The sequence below is a fragment of the Terrapene carolina genome, unplaced genomic scaffold (genome assembly GCF_002925995.2).
Source record: "Terrapene carolina triunguis isolate 2854851 unplaced genomic scaffold, T_m_triunguis-2.0 Scaffold84, whole genome shotgun sequence".
Classification (NCBI taxonomy): Eukaryota; Metazoa; Chordata; order Testudines; family Emydidae; genus Terrapene; species Terrapene triunguis.
Window position 1 is genome coordinate 36,690,574 of NW_020664435.1, and position 17,352 is coordinate 36,707,925.

A 17,352-nucleotide genomic window follows, 5' to 3' on the forward strand; every position below is an offset into this window, starting at 1 on the left:
AGAATGAAGTTGTGCTTCCCTAAACCTGAAGCTGTGCATTTCTAACTGTAAGTTCTTTGGGGCAGGGATTGTCACTCACTGGCCCTGATTCAGGATAACACTTGAGCACATGCTTACTTACATGCAGTTTTGAACAGGGATGGATTTAGGCATGGGTTTACTTGGACTCTGGCTACAATGGGAACCCTAATCTAGCACCAGTCTTGATAGGGGCCCTCCAAGCATTTCTACAATAGAAACCATAAATAATAGTCTAGAACCTTGAATTAAGAAATGTATTGCACATTTACAAAGCCTCTCAGATACCAGGCACATTAGCAATGTCTAAATAGATACAACTATACTATCACTTTTCATTTATCATTTAAAATTGTCAATTTTCTTTCTGGAGCTGGGAATTCTTTATTTGGCTAATTCTAGTAAATTATCCAGCTTTTCACTCCCAAAATGTAGAGAAAAATTGGAGAAACTAGATTTGTTTAGCTCTTAGAATGTGCTCATTGCTATACAGGTCACAGAAATAAAGATAGTCCGAGCTCCAGAGACATAACAGAATCTTACAATCATGTACTACATACAAGAGGCACTGGTTTATTCGGTATCAATTTCCTGGGGAAGATCTGCACCATACATTTATAAAGCAAACTCTTGACAGATTGCTTTTTAAAATAAATAAAGTTAAATTACCTAAATTTTGTATATTCTTCTGGTCTTCTTTTCCATGTGCAGTTCTGTATTTTTGTCACTATCTGAAGATAATAATCTTCAGAGTACCTAAAAAAAAAAAAAAAAAAAAAAAAAAAGGGGGGGGGGGGGGGGAGAACCAGAGGCTAGAATATGTGTAATATGTATTTAGTTCCAGCTATAAATACAAAATTTCTCAAACATTCAAATGATGTATCTATTAATACTGTTTATGGTTCATACAAAAACAAACAAATCCCTTTGTGAATTTTCATGACTCATTTTACCTCTAAGTATTGGAATACTACTATCCTCATTTAATTATTGTGACCTATTAAACCATCTTCTTTTACCTCTTTGATATATTATTGAACTTCTATTTTCAGAGTTTTTCAATACACCTACAGATTCAGAACTTGCATATTTTAGATTCATTGGATCAAAATGATCAACACAGCAGTCCAAATATATAAATCTCTGCCTGTGTTATGCCAGAAAACCGCTTTTTCTTGTATGCTTTAAACTTTAATGATGGTTTGAGACATAGCTGTTGCAAACCAAGAGGTAGCCTTGCAATTCTCCTCTTATTCATTTATTTACTTCATAGATTCTTCCAAGATCAATTTTATTATCCAAGACTATCAATATTTAAACATGAAAGTTTGTTTGTAAAACATCTGTATTGTATACAGCACAGAATCAACAACACTACCAGGGCATATGGAACAAGAGGTTTTTTCATACTGTAAGGAACCTTTTAAAGAGATTTAAATTAGTGCACAGATGAAATACTGCACAACATTTTATCAAAACTAAGGAGAAATTTTCTTCTGTTATGGATCTCTGCTAGTACAGATTCCATTTGTGCTTTTTTATATACTTGAAACCTAATGGAGTTGTGTGTATTTATTCCGTAGAAACAAATCTGATTTATGGTTTGGGTTTTTTTGTTTGTAATGTGACTACTAATTTTACAGGACTTGTTGCTCCAGAAAACCCGTACTCAGTGTTTTTAGTGAAAAGGATTATTTTTGGAACCAGAGGGCAATTAGAGTGCCACAGTTTTTATATGCAAATGTTTCTGAAAATTGCATCTTTCCTTTTGTTTGCTTGAGAAAGAAACAGAAGTTGCTTACTGTATAATGTTAATTTTCTGGTCAGGTTTGCCAGACTTCTAATTACTACCTATTTGCAATCATTTAGGGCCCAATCCAAAGACCCACTGAGGTTTGAGTTCATTAGGCTTTGGATCAGGACTTTAAACATACGCAGTGTAGCTCACATGGTCTTGAAATAAACATTTAAGTGCAATGAAAACATTACATTACATGTTTACCAGAGCCCCAGCTTATTAACAATGTCTAAGGAAGCCAATCATTTTTACTTAGCTGATTTTAGGAAAGTATCAGTTATATAAAATGGTCTTAAGTACAGTAATCGTATCTAATATTACATTATGCTGCTTAAAAGGGAAGCAAAGGTAGATGTTTCTGTGAGGAAACGCTGCATGCTAGCTTTGTTTTGTTTTTTAGTGCTGAAATCAATAAATAACTTTATTTAGGAGACTGGGACCTGAGGAGAAATTGTATAAATTAAGGGAAAGACTACAAATACGACAGAAAAAAAATTACTTGGAACAACATTGTTGTGTAGGGGAAAACCTATGAGAATCTGAAAGCAAATTCTTGCCTAAGGACATCAACTAGATGAAGATCACAGTCTTCAGTGAAAAAGAGTGCTGTCAGCTTGGGAAGAAATGCCATGGATTGACAATATTAGAGCGCTTCAGAGAGCCATTAGTTATACTGAGGAAAAACAAAGCAATCACCACAATGCCAGTTCTAAGGCCTCATGAAGGACTTAACATAGGACTGGAAGGGAATTCCTGGGTCACAGAGTCCAGACAACCCGGTCATATAAACCCATGCGTATCAAGCTCCATCTTAAAACCAGTTAAGGTTTCTTGCCCCCATTATGTGCATTAGCTGTCCTTATAAAATGGGAGAGGCTTCTTAACTATATATTAATGAGTTATGTGCCTCTTTCTAGAAAAAACACACCCCACAATGTGCAGTCTTGCTGTGTTACTACTGCCTTCTGCTGGATGGGATCAGCCCTGCTCCAATACTTACAATCTCACTCTCTCCTGGCTGATTTACAGAGAAGAATACAAGTTAAATGGTAAATGAAGACCTGTGTTAATGAAACCTTCCCCCTTCTGCTTTGGGCGGGGGGGGGGTCTATCACTGACATCCCAACCACTGCAATGACATGCCACCCTAGGAAACTCACTTGTGTTAACTGATCCCTCCCAGCTAGTCAAGTGATTTCCCCTCCCCCACCGCGGTGCCTCTCACTCATGTACACAGGGTGCTAGAGGGCTTCAGCTACTGGGAAATGGCCAGGATGCAATGTCTATTAGTACGCATGTTGGGGATGTTGGCAGACTAAGTCTCCTGCATTGCAGCCTACAAGCTCTGGTGCGCTAGCAGAAGGGCCACAGCCAGGAGTGGGTGATGAGAGCCTACAAGGAGAGTCAGGGAGAAGTTAGAGAAGGAAGACAGAAGTAAACCCCACCTATGACATGCTGAAGCTAAGCACCTGCCTTCAGAAAGGCCAGTTCATTTGGCAAGAATGCTAAGGAGGGGCCGTGAAAGAGAAGGCTCTTCTAACCCGACAGTAATCTTGTGAGACAGAAATACAAAGAACAGAAGCAGAGGGAAATGCAAGACAAAGGAAGGCTACCTCATGCCTTTTGACATTACAAAGCTGCCAAAAGAACCATAATTTTTTTTTTTAAACTTTAGGAAGTGCCCTCAGGGCTTGCCCTAGAATAAAAGATGGAAATCTTCCAGGAAACCCAGCCCCTCAGGCCATCCATCACTACCAAGGCATGCTTGGTATAATAATACTTAGTACTTACTAGCATTTTTTAATTTTCAAGTCATTGGACAAATATTAAACTAGATAATTTATCTTGGTATGTATCAGCTCAGGAGGCTGAAATGTCCAGATTATTACTGAAGGCACTCTGGAATGGCAGTACAAATCACTGCTTACATATACTCCTTGCCAGAGGTAGATTCAAAGGGCAGCCAGCTATGGAAATTGAGTTGCAGCACTCATGGAGCAATGCAATGCCCTGTTCCACAAACCCAGCTCCTCTTCCAGCCTTCCCAATTCATTATCTGCCTTCTGCAATCTGCGCAGCGCCTCTTTCCTCAGCCACAATGGTAGAATCAGAGAGTGGGAGGCATGAGCACTCTCCCAAGCTTTGTCTATAAACCAAGCCCCAAACACTTGAAATGCTGAAACAAGATCAAACTAGCTAGAGACATAAAGGGTAACAAGAAAACATTCTGCAAACACATTAGAAGCAAGAAGACGACTAAGGACAGGGTAGGCCCGTGGGGGGTTGGGGGGGGGAAGGGAGGGAGGGAAATAATAACAGACAGTGTGGAAATGGCAGAGATGCTTAATGACTTCTTTGTTCCGGTTTTTACCAAGAAGGTTGGTGGTGATTGGATGTCTAACGTAGTGAAGACCAGTGAAAATGAGGTAGGATCAGAAGAGGCTAAAATAGGGAAAGAACAAGTTAAAAATTACTTGGACAAATTAGATGTCTTCAAGTCACCAGGGCCGGATGAAATACATCCTAGAATACTTAAGGAGCTGACTGAGGAGATATCCGAGCCATTAGCGATTATCTTTGAGAAGTCATGGAAGACAGAAGAGATTCCAGAAGACTGGAAAAGGGCAAATATATAGTGCCCATCTATAAAAAGGGAAATAAGGACAACCCAGGGAATTACAGACCAGTCAGCTTAACTTCTGTACCCGGAAAGATAACGGAGCAAATAATTAAGCAATCAATTTGCAAACATCTAGAAGATAAGAAGGTGATAAGTAACAGTCAGCATGGATTTGTCAAAAACAAATCGTGCCAAACCAATCTAATAGCTTTCTTTGACAGTGCAACAAGCCTTATGTATAGGGGGGGAAGTGGTAGATGTGGTATATCTTGATTTTAATAAAGCTTTTGATACTGTCCCGCATGACCTTCTCATAAATAAATTAGGGAAATGCAACCTAGGTGGCGCTACTATAAGGGGGCTGCAAAACTGGTTGGAAACCCATTTCCAGAGAGTAGTTATCAGTGGCTCACAGTCATGCTGGAAGGGCATAACGAGTGGGGTCCGACAGGGATCAGTTCTGAGTCCAATTCTGTTCAATATCTTCATCAATGATTTAGATAATGGCATACAGAGTACACTTATAAAGTTTGTGGACGATACCAAGCTGAGAGGCGTTGCAAGTGATTTGGAGGATAGGATTAAAATTCAAAATGATCTGGACAAACTGGAGAAATGGTCTGAAGTAAATAGGATGGAATTCAATAAGGACAAATGCGAAGTACTCCACTTCGGAAGGAACAATCAGTTGCACACATACAAAATGGGAAATGACTACCTAGGAAGGAGTACTGCAGAAAGGGATCTGGGAATCATAGTGGACCACAGGCTAAATAGGAGTCAACAGTGTAACACTGTTGGGAAAAAAAAAAAAAAAAAAAAAAAGGGAAACATGATTCTGGGATGTATTAGCGGGAGTGTGTAAGCAAGACACGAGAAGTAATTCTTCTGCTCTAATTAGGCCTCAGCTGGAGTATTGTGTCCAGTTCTGGGTGCCACATTTCAGGAAGGATGTAGACAAATTACAGAGAGTCCAGAGAAGAGCGACAAAAATTATTAAAAGTCTAGAAAACATGACCTATGAGGGAAGATTGAAAAAAAATTGGGTTTGTTTAGTCTGGAAAAAACAAGACAGAGGGGACATGATAACAGTTTTCAAGTATGTAAAAGGTTGATACAAGGAGGAAGAAAAAAAAATTGTTCTTATCCTCTGAGGATCGGACAAGAAGCAATGGGCTTAAATTGCAGCAAGGGAAGTTTAGGTTGGACATTAGGAAAAACTTCCTAACTGTCAGGGTGGTTAAGCACTGGAGTAAATTGCTTAGGGAGGTGGTGGAATCTCCATCATTGGAGATTTTTAAGAGCAGGTTAGACAAACACCTGTCAGGAATGGTCTAGGTAATTAGTCCTGCCATAAGTGCAGGGGACTGGACTAGATGAGTTCAGGAACCTTCCAGTTCTATGATTCTATGGTGACTAAAGAGAAGAAAGAGCCAGTGCAGCAATAGGAACGAGTGAAATGGAGGGAAGAGATGACCAAGTGCAGGGGAGTAGAGTGACCAAAAAAGTGGTAGAGGAAAGACTGAAAAGTCAGAAAATCCTGAAGTTTAAGATAGAAAGGGGAAAAAGAGGTTCAATCAGAAGAAGGGAAAAGGCCTTGACTAGTGGGAGAGGTAGAATTAAAAAAACCTAGATCAAACCATTTTAAAGAGAATTAAAATTTGACTGAGGGAAAACACGGAGACTGATAAAAACAGGAAAAAGCAGCATCAAAATTTGGACAACAAAAGTGTGGGGTAGGGGCAAAAAAAAAAAAAAAGTTTTAAAAACTGATTTAATGGTGGTTTCCAGTGAAGCAAAGTTTAAACATTTCCTGGCCTTTGACTGGGCAAAGTTTGATAATTTATTATTATTTTATCTTATTTACATGTCATTTGTCCTCTGTGTACAAATAAAAGGCCACAGCCATGATCTTGCAGATATTTAAGCATATGCTTTCATAGTATGTAATAGCATGGGGAGTGGGAGAGGGGTGGAGAGAGGGCAAAATAAATGAGCCACTTCTCTATTTCCTGCACAGAGCGGGGCAGAGGGGCCAGGAACCTGAGCCAGGTTGATGTCAGAGTATAGTGTCTACACTAGGAAAATATATATAAGTTTTTTCTGCATTGGTGCATTTTCACCAGTGGTAGTCGATGAAAACTGTAAAGTAGAGGAGATGCTGGTGTCTGTCTATAGAATGTACCATGGTGTCTGTCTAGACAATGGAACAACTAGTCTCCTGGGGGCAATATTACAGTCACTATAGGTAATTCAGTTTTTATACTAGCTCATTTCTAGACCTTTTCTGAAGAGAATCCACTTATTGTGATTGTGTATTGGTTTGTAAGAATGTGAACTAATCAGGAAAGGAAACCCCAAAGGAAAAATGTGCTTCTCAAATTCTGTCAGGGTGATTTTTTTTTTTTAAAAGACCCTAGATTGAAGAAGAAATAGAAGTCTCCCTCTCATTTGTAACTGTGAATGAGAAATCTTCTTGACATACTAATTTTTGTTTTCTTTAATTTAGACCAAGAATAAATCCAGTGGATGCTAAAGAAAAAAAAAAATCAGCTAAACACTAGTTGCACATTTTCAGTTTGCTGTTTTATGGTTTTGCATTAATGTCAATGAGAATTATGTGCAAAAGACAAGCAGACACTTAGTCTTCTATTTAAACCAAACATAGCAGAAAGCAAACCAAACACCTACCTTTTCTTCTTGATAGATGAAGACCAAATGTTGTCCTGCATCTCCTTACATTTTGAAGCCTGTTGAAGTTGGTAAATTGCATTTTTGAGAGTTGTTCTGTTAGAAAAATAAAAATGAAAATCTTCAAAAGATAGAAACCACTCTTAGCATCCCCACAGTTAATTTGATGTGACAATGAGATTAATAACTGCCACAGATTCTGGAAAAACATTACCCATGAAGTCTGAATCACTTCTATTGTGAGGTTTCTCTGCAGAAGGGGAGGTTGTTGTTCTCACCAGCAACAAATTTGATTTAACATAATCTCAGTTCATACCATCAATTGCCTTGTGGCAATTCCAATGTAAATCAGAAATGTAATTAAAAAAAATAAATGGGACTCGGAAGCAGCTTGAACGTTACATTTTGAAGATTAAAATATTTTTACAATAAATATTTAATAGAGGGTGGTTTTCCAAAGCTGTTGCTAAAATGCAATATTCAGGATCAGCCTACAATTCAAAGAAAACTGGGTAACTTGGGAAGGCTACGTAACTGGATGTGGAAACTTTCACCTGTAGGTCACTAGTTTTTAATCTAGTGACCCAAGATTAGTATTTGCCCCTTGTTTTCCTCTTTGTTTTATAGGATAGATGATGCATAAAGAAAATGTAGTCACATGAATAACTTATTTAAGGTGACTAAATGTTATCTCCCCTCCCCCCGCCCCCGAACTTCTAAGTAAGCCTCTTGCTCCCATGTTCCTGATAGAAGACAGACCTGTTGGTTACTAAGCCTCTTTGGGTACAGCTACACTGCGTTTTAACACCCATGAAGCGAGTCTCAGACATGGATGCTGGAACTAGGGGTGCTGGGGATTCAGCACCATCCCTGGCTTGAAGTGGTTTCCATCATATACACGGTTTACAGTTTTATTCAATGACTTTCAGCACCCGCACTATAAAAATTGTTCCAGCACCTATGATCTCAGAGCCTGGGCCTTCAGACTTGGACTCTCACTATGGCACTAAAAACAGCTGCACAGACGTTCAGACTCGGGCTCTGAACAATCACCCCTGACTTCAGAGCCCAAGTTCCGGCCCATGCCCAAATGTCTACACAAGCTGTTTTTAGTGCCATAGCTGTAGACCCGGGCTCTGAGACTCACTGTCATGGGTTTTCAAACGCAGTATAGACGTACTCTTAGATTGAGAACAGTATCTTCTATTTCTCTCTTAAATTCTATCAGACAATATCCTCCTCTCTTTATCATCTCTTGCAACATTTTTCTTCCCACTGACATGAGGTTTTTTGCTCCACTGACCATCATTTCTCATTCTCTGCACCACTCTTCCACTTCACCGATTCAGTAGGAGCCCACCAACATGTTCATACACTCAACTGACCAACATTAAGTTAACAGGCTTTTGTACCCAAACACTTCAAAACCGTCTGACTCTCTAAATTCACCTTCTGGCATGCTGGACCCTAAATTATCCCCATTAATGATCCTAAACATGTTTGCTAGACCTAGGTGAAGATACTCCTATTCCAGCATAGAAAACCAGCCTAAACAATAACAACTTCTTAAAGAGTTCCCTTCTGTCACAGGAAAGGCCAAGACCCTGTCTCAATAGGCAACTGGACAGAGAAAGTATCCTCTGTGGTTATTGATACTATATGAATTAATTATACGAACACCCTTTTTAACAATCAATCAGGTAGTGTGGGCCAGATCCTTAGCTGTAAATTTGGCCCTTTGAGTGCACAATTTGTTCACCCCTACACCAAAACTCACACTGTGCAAGAATGTCTTTGTTTCTGGAGACTGTGTAGCTCTGATGCTCGGAGCATACTTGCATAGATCATGGTTAAAGGTGTGTAGCTTGTGCACAGATGCTGTGTCATTCGTTCATGACTGCCTATGTGCGGGTGCTCTCCTGAGCAACCCAATCCAGCTCTCAGAGTCAAGGCAGCCAGTCCACTGCAGTGCATACATACTCATATTCTAGTGATTAGGATGCCAAGGGCTTCGTACATTTCTGCCTCAAGGCTGATGAACCAGAAGTGCTGATGTTGTTCCTGCACCTGTGTCACCATCACTGGGATGTGCAGGGCCCAATCCTGTCCTTGGGTGCACACCAGGCTCACAATGAAGTCCCTGAGAGGCCTGCGCCACATGTCAAAGTAGAATTTGGCTCACTCTGTGCGCACAAATACTGAAGCAGAGGCCGATCGTGCAGTTCTTATTCGGGCAGAACTCCCTTAAGAGTCAGTGGAAGTCTTACTCAGGTAAGAATCGCAGACTAAGCAGGAATAAACAGACTAAAGTTAGCGGTAACAACATTTTGGTACTAGGCTATGACAAGCACTTACATGGCCGGGCAGTAGGACAGAGAGGGAGTAAGGAGCCTTTCCTCCCCCAGGACAGGGCACAAAAGGGCTGGGCAGAATTGCAACCATTTGCCTGGAGACCACAGGAACAACTCACCAAGAGTTGGCTGGCTGTGATGGGGAGAAGGAACATACCGCATCCCTAAGAGGGAAGTCACAGACTGCACTTCCCCCTGGACAGAGAGGGGGCAGGGCCGGTGCAGGGAAGTTTCGTGCCCTAGGCGAAACTTCCACCTTGCGCCCCCCCCCCAGCCCTGCGGCAGCTCCCCACCCCAGCTCACCTCTGCTCCGCCTCCTCCCCGAGCACACCGCCCCCGCTCTAATTCTCCTCCCAGGCTTGCGGCGCCAATCAGCTGTTTGGCGCCCCAAGCCTGGAGGAGAATTAGAGCGGAGCAGCAACGGCGTGCTCGGAGACGGGGCGTAGCAGGAGTGAGCTGGGGTGGGGAGCCCTGCGGCAGCTCCCCCCCCCCACACCCCGCCCTGAGGCACCCCCACAGCAGCTCCCCACCCCCCCGGCCCGGGGAGCTGTGCGGCACCTCCCCACCCCAGCTCACCTCTGCTCCGCCTCCTCCCCGAGCACGCCGCCCCCGCTCTAATTCTCCTCCCAGGCTTGCGGCACCAAACAGCTGATTGGCGCTGCAAGCCTGGGAGGCGGGAGAAGTGGAGCGGCGACTGCGCGCTCAGAGAGGAACGCTATTTTAAAAAAAAAAAAAAAAAATTGGGGGCACCGCTTTTTGGCACCCCCAAATCTTGGCACCCTAGGCAATCGCCTAGTTCACCTTAATGGTAGCACTGGCCCTGAGAGGGGGTTCCCCCAGGAGTGCATCTAGGGTTCTCCTTAGGGAGCTGCAGCTCTGCATACACTTTATTGGGGGCTGTGGCAAAATGCCACAATCTAGCTCTTTGTTTTTTCAGGACATCCAAGAGACAGACAACAACAGCTGGTATTACTTGTTATCAGCTCAGTGGCTGATTTTGGATATGATTTCTTAGGTTAATACTTCTTTTGGAAGAGTGGCATACAAATATAAGGGCAGCAGCTTTTCAAGGCACCGAACTCAGTACAGCATGTATATAATTGATAATAAACGTTCTGTCAATACAGTTCACACACACGTTTACGAGGTTTACTAAATGAGGTCCTTTTGTCCTGGCTCTCATAAGAGCTCTGCACACATGTGCTTAAGCAGCTTTTGGTTAGCCCAGATTTATAGATGTAGATATTTCTTTCAAAACACAACCGGAATGACACCGCAGAAAAAATAAGTGAAATATACTGATGCACTGTTCCTCTCTTTTGTTTCTGTTGTTCCTGTTACTGCTGTGGTTGCTAAAAATTATTCTTATACTGCAGCAGTTCAAAGTACAAATGGGAACACAGTCTATGATTAATTATATAAAAAAACATCTTAAAAAGAGAAATAATATTATCAGCCAAATGCATGCTACTGGTGCAAACGGTCATTGCTTATAACCAGAGATATGGGACTGGATGACAGAGTGAAAAGGAACTGTGCTAAGGACAGATCTTGGAATATTCAACAAAACCTTGTGATTCATCTACTTGTGTGGATGCTATCAACATGGAAGAACACAGTCACAAGTGTTAGGACACTTACAGCATACGAGGAGGAAAAAGCTGCTTCTCCAGAAAGAATGAAGGGGAACATACATTTCAACTGGGAGATGTAGTCCCCAGCTTGAGTAGACATACATGAGCTAGCTCTGCGCAAGCTAGTGCACTAAAATTAGCAGTGTGGCCATGTCAGCACAGGCGGTAGCTTGGGCTAGCTACTCACGTAGGTAGCTAGGGGGTCAGGCAGGGTTGTACTCAGGCAGGCTAGCTAATGCCACCACCTATGTAGCCATGGCCACACTGCTCTTTTTAGCACACTAGCTTGATCAAAGCTAGTGCAGGCATGTCTACCTGAGCTGGAAATTATACCCCTGGCTGCAGCGTAGACTTGCCCTGAGTGGTTACTCTACCTCTGTAAGGGAGCACTTTTTAGGCAGACATCCTCACAAGTCAGCCAAGGAGAACTGAAGACGTAGGTGCCACTTGTCATTTCAGTTAAGCTGGTGTAAATCAGAACCTTTTCCATTTATGTACATGGAGCTTAAGTCTGATCAGCCTAATCAGGCCCATGTCTGTTATATACCAACTGTTTGTATCCAACGGCACATAAAGCATTATCCACAGCAGCCTTGGAGTTCAAAACAGGACAAAAGTGATCTCCCAATACAGAAAACAGAAAAACACACACAGCCACAGAGGATCCAACAGCAGCTGTTTCTTTTTACTGCTGATCTTATACATGAGACCCTCCTCGTCACTTGCTGACAGTGGTTTTTCAGAGATACACAAAAGCCAATGGTAATAATTGGTCATACTTTGCATTAGTTGGTTTCCACATAAAGTAAGGCTGGTTCAAAGTCAAAGTTGATACACTGCCATTGGCTTGTAGCTAGTACTCAAATGCTTGTTTTAAGCCTGTTCAAACAAGTTCTGAAAGCTGGCCTGCTAGGTTTCCTGGCCAGAAGAAATCACCCCCTGCCAGGAAGAGCCAGTCAGAAAGCTGATCTGACATGGCATTATTTCAGGTAGACTGACCATCTGAGGCACATCCCATCATAACATTAACACATCACTATGCAAGAACTGATGTTCTTTCAAGGAGTGAACTTCAGCTCTATACAGAGAGCCAGCACGAGGGCCTTGGCCCTATTTGATGCCACTTAAGCATGATCAGTTTCAAGCAAGTTGCCTTCCACCTTCAGATTCACAAACTATTCCTCCCTGTTGGACAAAAACAAGCCTAAAATGGCTGCCTTCGTGGTTACTTCCTCTACCTTCTGAAACAAGAAGTTGTCCCCAATACGTTCCAAGAACTTACTGGACATTTTGTGTTTTGCCGTATTACTTTGCCAATAGATATCTGGGTAGTTAAAGTCCCTCATTACAACAGATCATGTGTTTTGGATTTCTGTTATCTAGAAATGCTTCATCCACCTCTTCCTCTTGGTTTGGTGGTCTGTAGTAGACCTTTGTTTTTCCTCCACTTTTATCTTCACTCAGAGACTTTCCACTGGTCTGCCTCTTACCTCCTTCTGAACCTTAGAATGAGCATATATATGCTTGATGTACACACAGTATCTCCTCCCCTTTTTTCCCTTTCTGTCCTCCTTGAACAAGCTGTACTCCTCTATACCAGTATTCCAGTCATGAGATTTCTCCCACCAAGTCTCTGTGATGCCATTTAAGTCATAATGTATCTTATGTACTAATACTTCCACTCCTTCACATTTCTTCCCCAAAATGCAAGGAGTATGGGGAATAAACAGACACCACTCACACCACCTGGTTCCTCCTGTCTGACTCTCTTTGACAGGTACATACAGGCCACATTCCCAGCAAGTTACCAGAGTCATAACACCTATCTGACCAGGTCCCCCACAGGTGCAGGCAGAAGAATAGCTAGCTAGCAGTGGCATTGGCAATGTGCAATTTCCTCCCATTGTGGGTTCTCCCTTGTAGAGTACCAGCAAGTTAAGGGGGAGAAAACAAACCCACCTTCCCACACTCTCTCCATCTGCTGGTGAGCTCAGCTGGCTAACTCCTTTAGTCTCCCATCTGCCTTCATCTTATCAGTGACTGGCAACATCTGTGCTTTTTAAGGCCTGGGCCCTACACACAGCTGGAATGGGTCACTCACCCCTTCTCACTCAGCCCCCGCTGATCAGTGGCCTATCCAAAAACTCCACTGCTCTCACTTCAAACAGTCCTACTTGAAATCAGATGCTCACCCACCTAACGGCAGGGCAACCTAGCTCAGTCAGTCAGCAACCAAGCCTAGATTTCACATACACCAAACACAGAAAACAAGCCCAGTGTCCTACCAAACTCGACGGCATGTTCCCAGTCTCTCCCCCGCCCAGGTCTGTATAGCATAGAGAATTATTAACTATATATAGTTATTTATTCCCCTAAATTAAATCAATAGGAATAAGACAGAAGTGCCCCTGAGATAGTCAACTGGTGAGTAACTCCCTTAGTCTCTCAGGTGCCTTTGTCTTCATACTATTGTATATGTACCTCTTTCTACCAGATTTGGCTACTGAAAACTGGCAGCCTGTTTGTGAATATTCTTGTGTCTTATCTTCTCCCTAGTAGACACATTTAATTTTGATTCTTTCACAGTGTGTTAGTTGGGTTATTAGAAACCAATAATCCACTCTTCCATAGTAAGGGTGTTATTAAATTGTTAACTCTGCCACCAATTTAAGTGAATTAGATAATGAGAATACATTGATGTTTTTAAGGTTCATGACACTTTGATTAATAAGGCAATACACAATCTAAATGCTTTGTGAAATGGACTGTAAAAACTACTTTATCAAACCACAGGAGCAACTATTTGCCTTATAATAATAATAATGGTAACTCTGTAAAAGGCTGATCTTTCACTCCTTACTCAGGCAAAATTCCCAAGAAACTTTAGCTTGGATAAGTAATGTTACAGCAGGTCCTAAATATCCTTTAACTCAATGGCACTTTGAAATTATTTAGTAGTCCTTCTGTTGCATTGAACCAGTGTCATATTTAGTATCAATATTTTTTCTTTATAAAATCCATAAACTAGTCAGAGAACATGGCAAACAATATTCACAGTCTACTAGACTAGTGAAGAGAATATAATAAGGTGATAATACTGAAATGGTATTAGAACAATACACACTCGACAGAATGACAGACAACAACAATTTCACTTTGGCTAAGTGGACTGGAAGAGGCTGAGAAACCCCTCGTTGGTGTCAGAACATAAATGTGTCCTGGCAGTAGCTTACAATAGAACTTCTATTCATTTAGACATAGCAGATACACTAGGTATGTCCTGGAAATACACTTCAAGTGTGTCTGCACATATCATTGAGGAGAGAAGTTACAAAACATTAAGACAGCAGCAAAATTAGTCAGCAAAGGTGGCAGCTCTGCTAATCTAAACTGCAGTTTATTATTTGTATTACTAGGTTACGATTCATAACCTTGGTAATCAGCCTATCCCACCCTCCACCCCACTGATACAATATTTTAACAGAAGAAAGAATGTATTGGACTCTATAGCATAGTTCATTATTATCACGATATAGTTATTTATTCCCTAGCCCTGCAAAACGATCTGCTATTGTAGAAGAAAAAAAATGGAGGAAAAAAGGCTGTGATACGATGTATTAATTAATTCTAACTTATCCTCACTGCAAACATCTCCTTTCTCCCTGCTTACTCACAGCTCTTCTAACACCTTCGCCAATTATCCGACCAACCCAACAACGCAGGTCATGTTTGTTACAAAATAGACTTTTCTGTTGAAAAGATAATGATGCTCAAGACAAAGAAAATATTAAGAGGTGCTTTAAAATTGGTGCCACGTAGCAAGTGGTGGCTGGCCAGCTCTTTGCTGCCCCGTCATCATTTCTATTAACCTAAATCTCTGCATTAGTTGTGTTTTGAGAAAGCTGTCTTCCCCTCCACCAGCATGGGCTGATCTTATTTATCTGCTTCTTATTCTAGTTGGTCTTTAAAGCAAGGTTCCTGCTACCAAGAAGGGAAGAGGTTGGTGTGAGTCAGTGGGCATGGGAAAGAGATGTCTGACTAATAGCAATGGAATGATGACTTTAATAATGGAGAATCGTAGGGAAGATTTCCCGGATGTTCTGCTAACAGTGAGATGTATTAGGCTCTGAAATAATCTCTCAAGAGAAGTGGCAGAATCCCCATTGCTTGAGACTGGAAAAACTAGACCAGGCAAAGCACTAGAAAATGTCCTGTAGGGAATAAGTCTGCATTTTTTAGGGAGATTGACTAAGTGATCTAATAGGTCTTTTCCATATCTACCTTCTATAGCAGGGGTGGCCAAAACTTACTGACCCTCTGAGCTGCATATGACAATCTTCAGAAGTTTGAGAGCTGGGGTGTGCCGGCTGGGGCTTGGAGCTTCAGCCCCGTGGGAGGTACCTGCCAGGACTCAGGGCTTCAGCCCTGCTCTTGCTGAAGCCCCAGCAGGTGCGCCCCAATGGGCAGAAGCCCTGAGACCCCCCTATCCCTGCTGGACGGAAGCCCCTACCCCACCACCTTGCTGCACGAGCTCCCCCACTCCCCCGGTAGGTGGAGAACGGGGTGGGGTGGAGTGGAGGGGGCAGATGTGGAGGGCACCGCGAGCCGCACTTAAATGGTAATAGAGCCACATGTGGCTCACGAGCCACAGTTTGGCCACCCCTGTTCTATACTCCTGTAGAAAGTGGGGTGGGAAGGTGAGTCCACAGTAACAGAGTAAACTGTCCCTTTAAAACTGAGGAGGGGAGTCTCCAGGGACTGTACTGCAAAGACGGTTGTTGTGAATTTCCCCCAGAGACAGTGAGAATCCGCATGGCTGCTTTGGGCTGTGCCTGCTGCATTTCTGCGAAGAGTCTGGATTCCCAGCAGGAATATGGGCAAGGAGCAAACCCCAGGGAGAGGTCATGTTCTGTTTTTGGGGTTAGATTGAATACTTTAGTTTGGTTGCCTTTTGGACCTTGCTGCCAGACTTCTGGGGAGATATTCTCCAGAGGTATGCCTAGGAAAGAGACACATGCCACTTGGAGGAGAGGCCGTAATATTTGTTTTTAGAAGAACTCCATCATCATGGCCCTCTAGGAACACTAGTTGGCTGCACCCACCATCCATGAGGTCCCTAACAATGATCTGACTCTATCTGGGGGATAGCCGGCAACACCCCATCAACACTTGCCTTACAACTGAGATTAAAAACCTGTCACTGGTCTTCCCAGATGCCTCCTGTCCCCTCTATTTCTTTGCTCTGGTTGTGACTGTGCTAATAGCAGGTTAAAATTGACTAGACTCCCATTCGCTGAAGCACTCTGAGTCTGCCAGCACTTCCAATTCAACGTGACTCCATTGTTTAGCACACAGAGCTGAGTGGCAGGAAAGCACAACACAGAAACTAGTGGGGAGGAGGAAGAAAGCAACATAAGGAGTTAAGAGGGGGGAAAAAGAAAAAGAAAAAACAAAACACATAAAGTGGAGAAGAGATAGAAGCAACAAATACATAAACCTCAACAGAACAGAGTACATGCTGAGAAGCCACTTACTAGTAATTGAGAGCAGGAAGGAATGAGAAAGCAGACAGAGAGGGAAAGAACACAGAAAAGGGAAACAGATGACAAGAACACAAAAGGAGTTCACACAGACTGACCAAATGCTCCACATGTTAACGTTACATGTTTTGTTGCATCTAAACTTTAAAAAACCTAAGACATTTGGAACACCTAAATTCGGGAGGGTGGGGGGGGGCTGTCATTTGTTGTTATAGTTCTCTTGGCATCCAGCTATTAAGGTCATGGGGCAGTGTGCCTCAGTTTCCTCAGTCACACACAGCAAAGCAAGTTTTTTTTTTTTTTTTTATGGTTTCTCTGCTGTGATAAGATTTAAACCTATTTACAGGTATTTAATTGAAAAATAGCATTATCATAAGGTTTAACATCCGTGTCAAAATTCTTATCCACAAAACTTAATATTAGTACCAAAATTTTTATCACAGATGTGCGTTTACAAGTATCTTTATGATACCACACCCAGGGCCGGTGTGCCACCCCGCCCCCAGCTAACCCCGCCCCCTGCCCCCCCGTGGCAGCTAACCACACCCACTCACCCCACCAGAGGAGCCCCTCCTCCCCCGCGGCAGCTAACCCCGCCCCCCCCGCAGCAACTACTCCCCCTGCAGCTAACCCCGCCCGGGGAGCCCCCCTCTACAGCAGCTAACCCCCCCCGCCACCCCTCCCGCCCAGGGAGCCCCCC

The 17,352-nt window shown here is 42.6% G+C and overlaps 1 protein-coding gene across 1 annotated transcript in view; it reads right to left on the minus strand.

Annotated features, from left to right (window-relative positions):
- ST8SIA6 (ST8 alpha-N-acetyl-neuraminide alpha-2,8-sialyltransferase 6) overlaps nt 1-17,352 on the minus strand; it is a 47,210-nt gene that overhangs the window by 24,206 nt on the left and 5,652 nt on the right. Inside the window, exons 3-4 of the mRNA XM_026649471.1 lie at nt 7,128-7,223; nt 688-774 (exon numbers count right to left, since the gene is read on the minus strand). Of these exons, the coding sequence (XP_026505256.1) occupies nt 688-774; nt 7,128-7,223 (183 nt within the window). The remainder of the gene's footprint in view (nt 1-687; nt 775-7,127; nt 7,224-17,352) is intronic.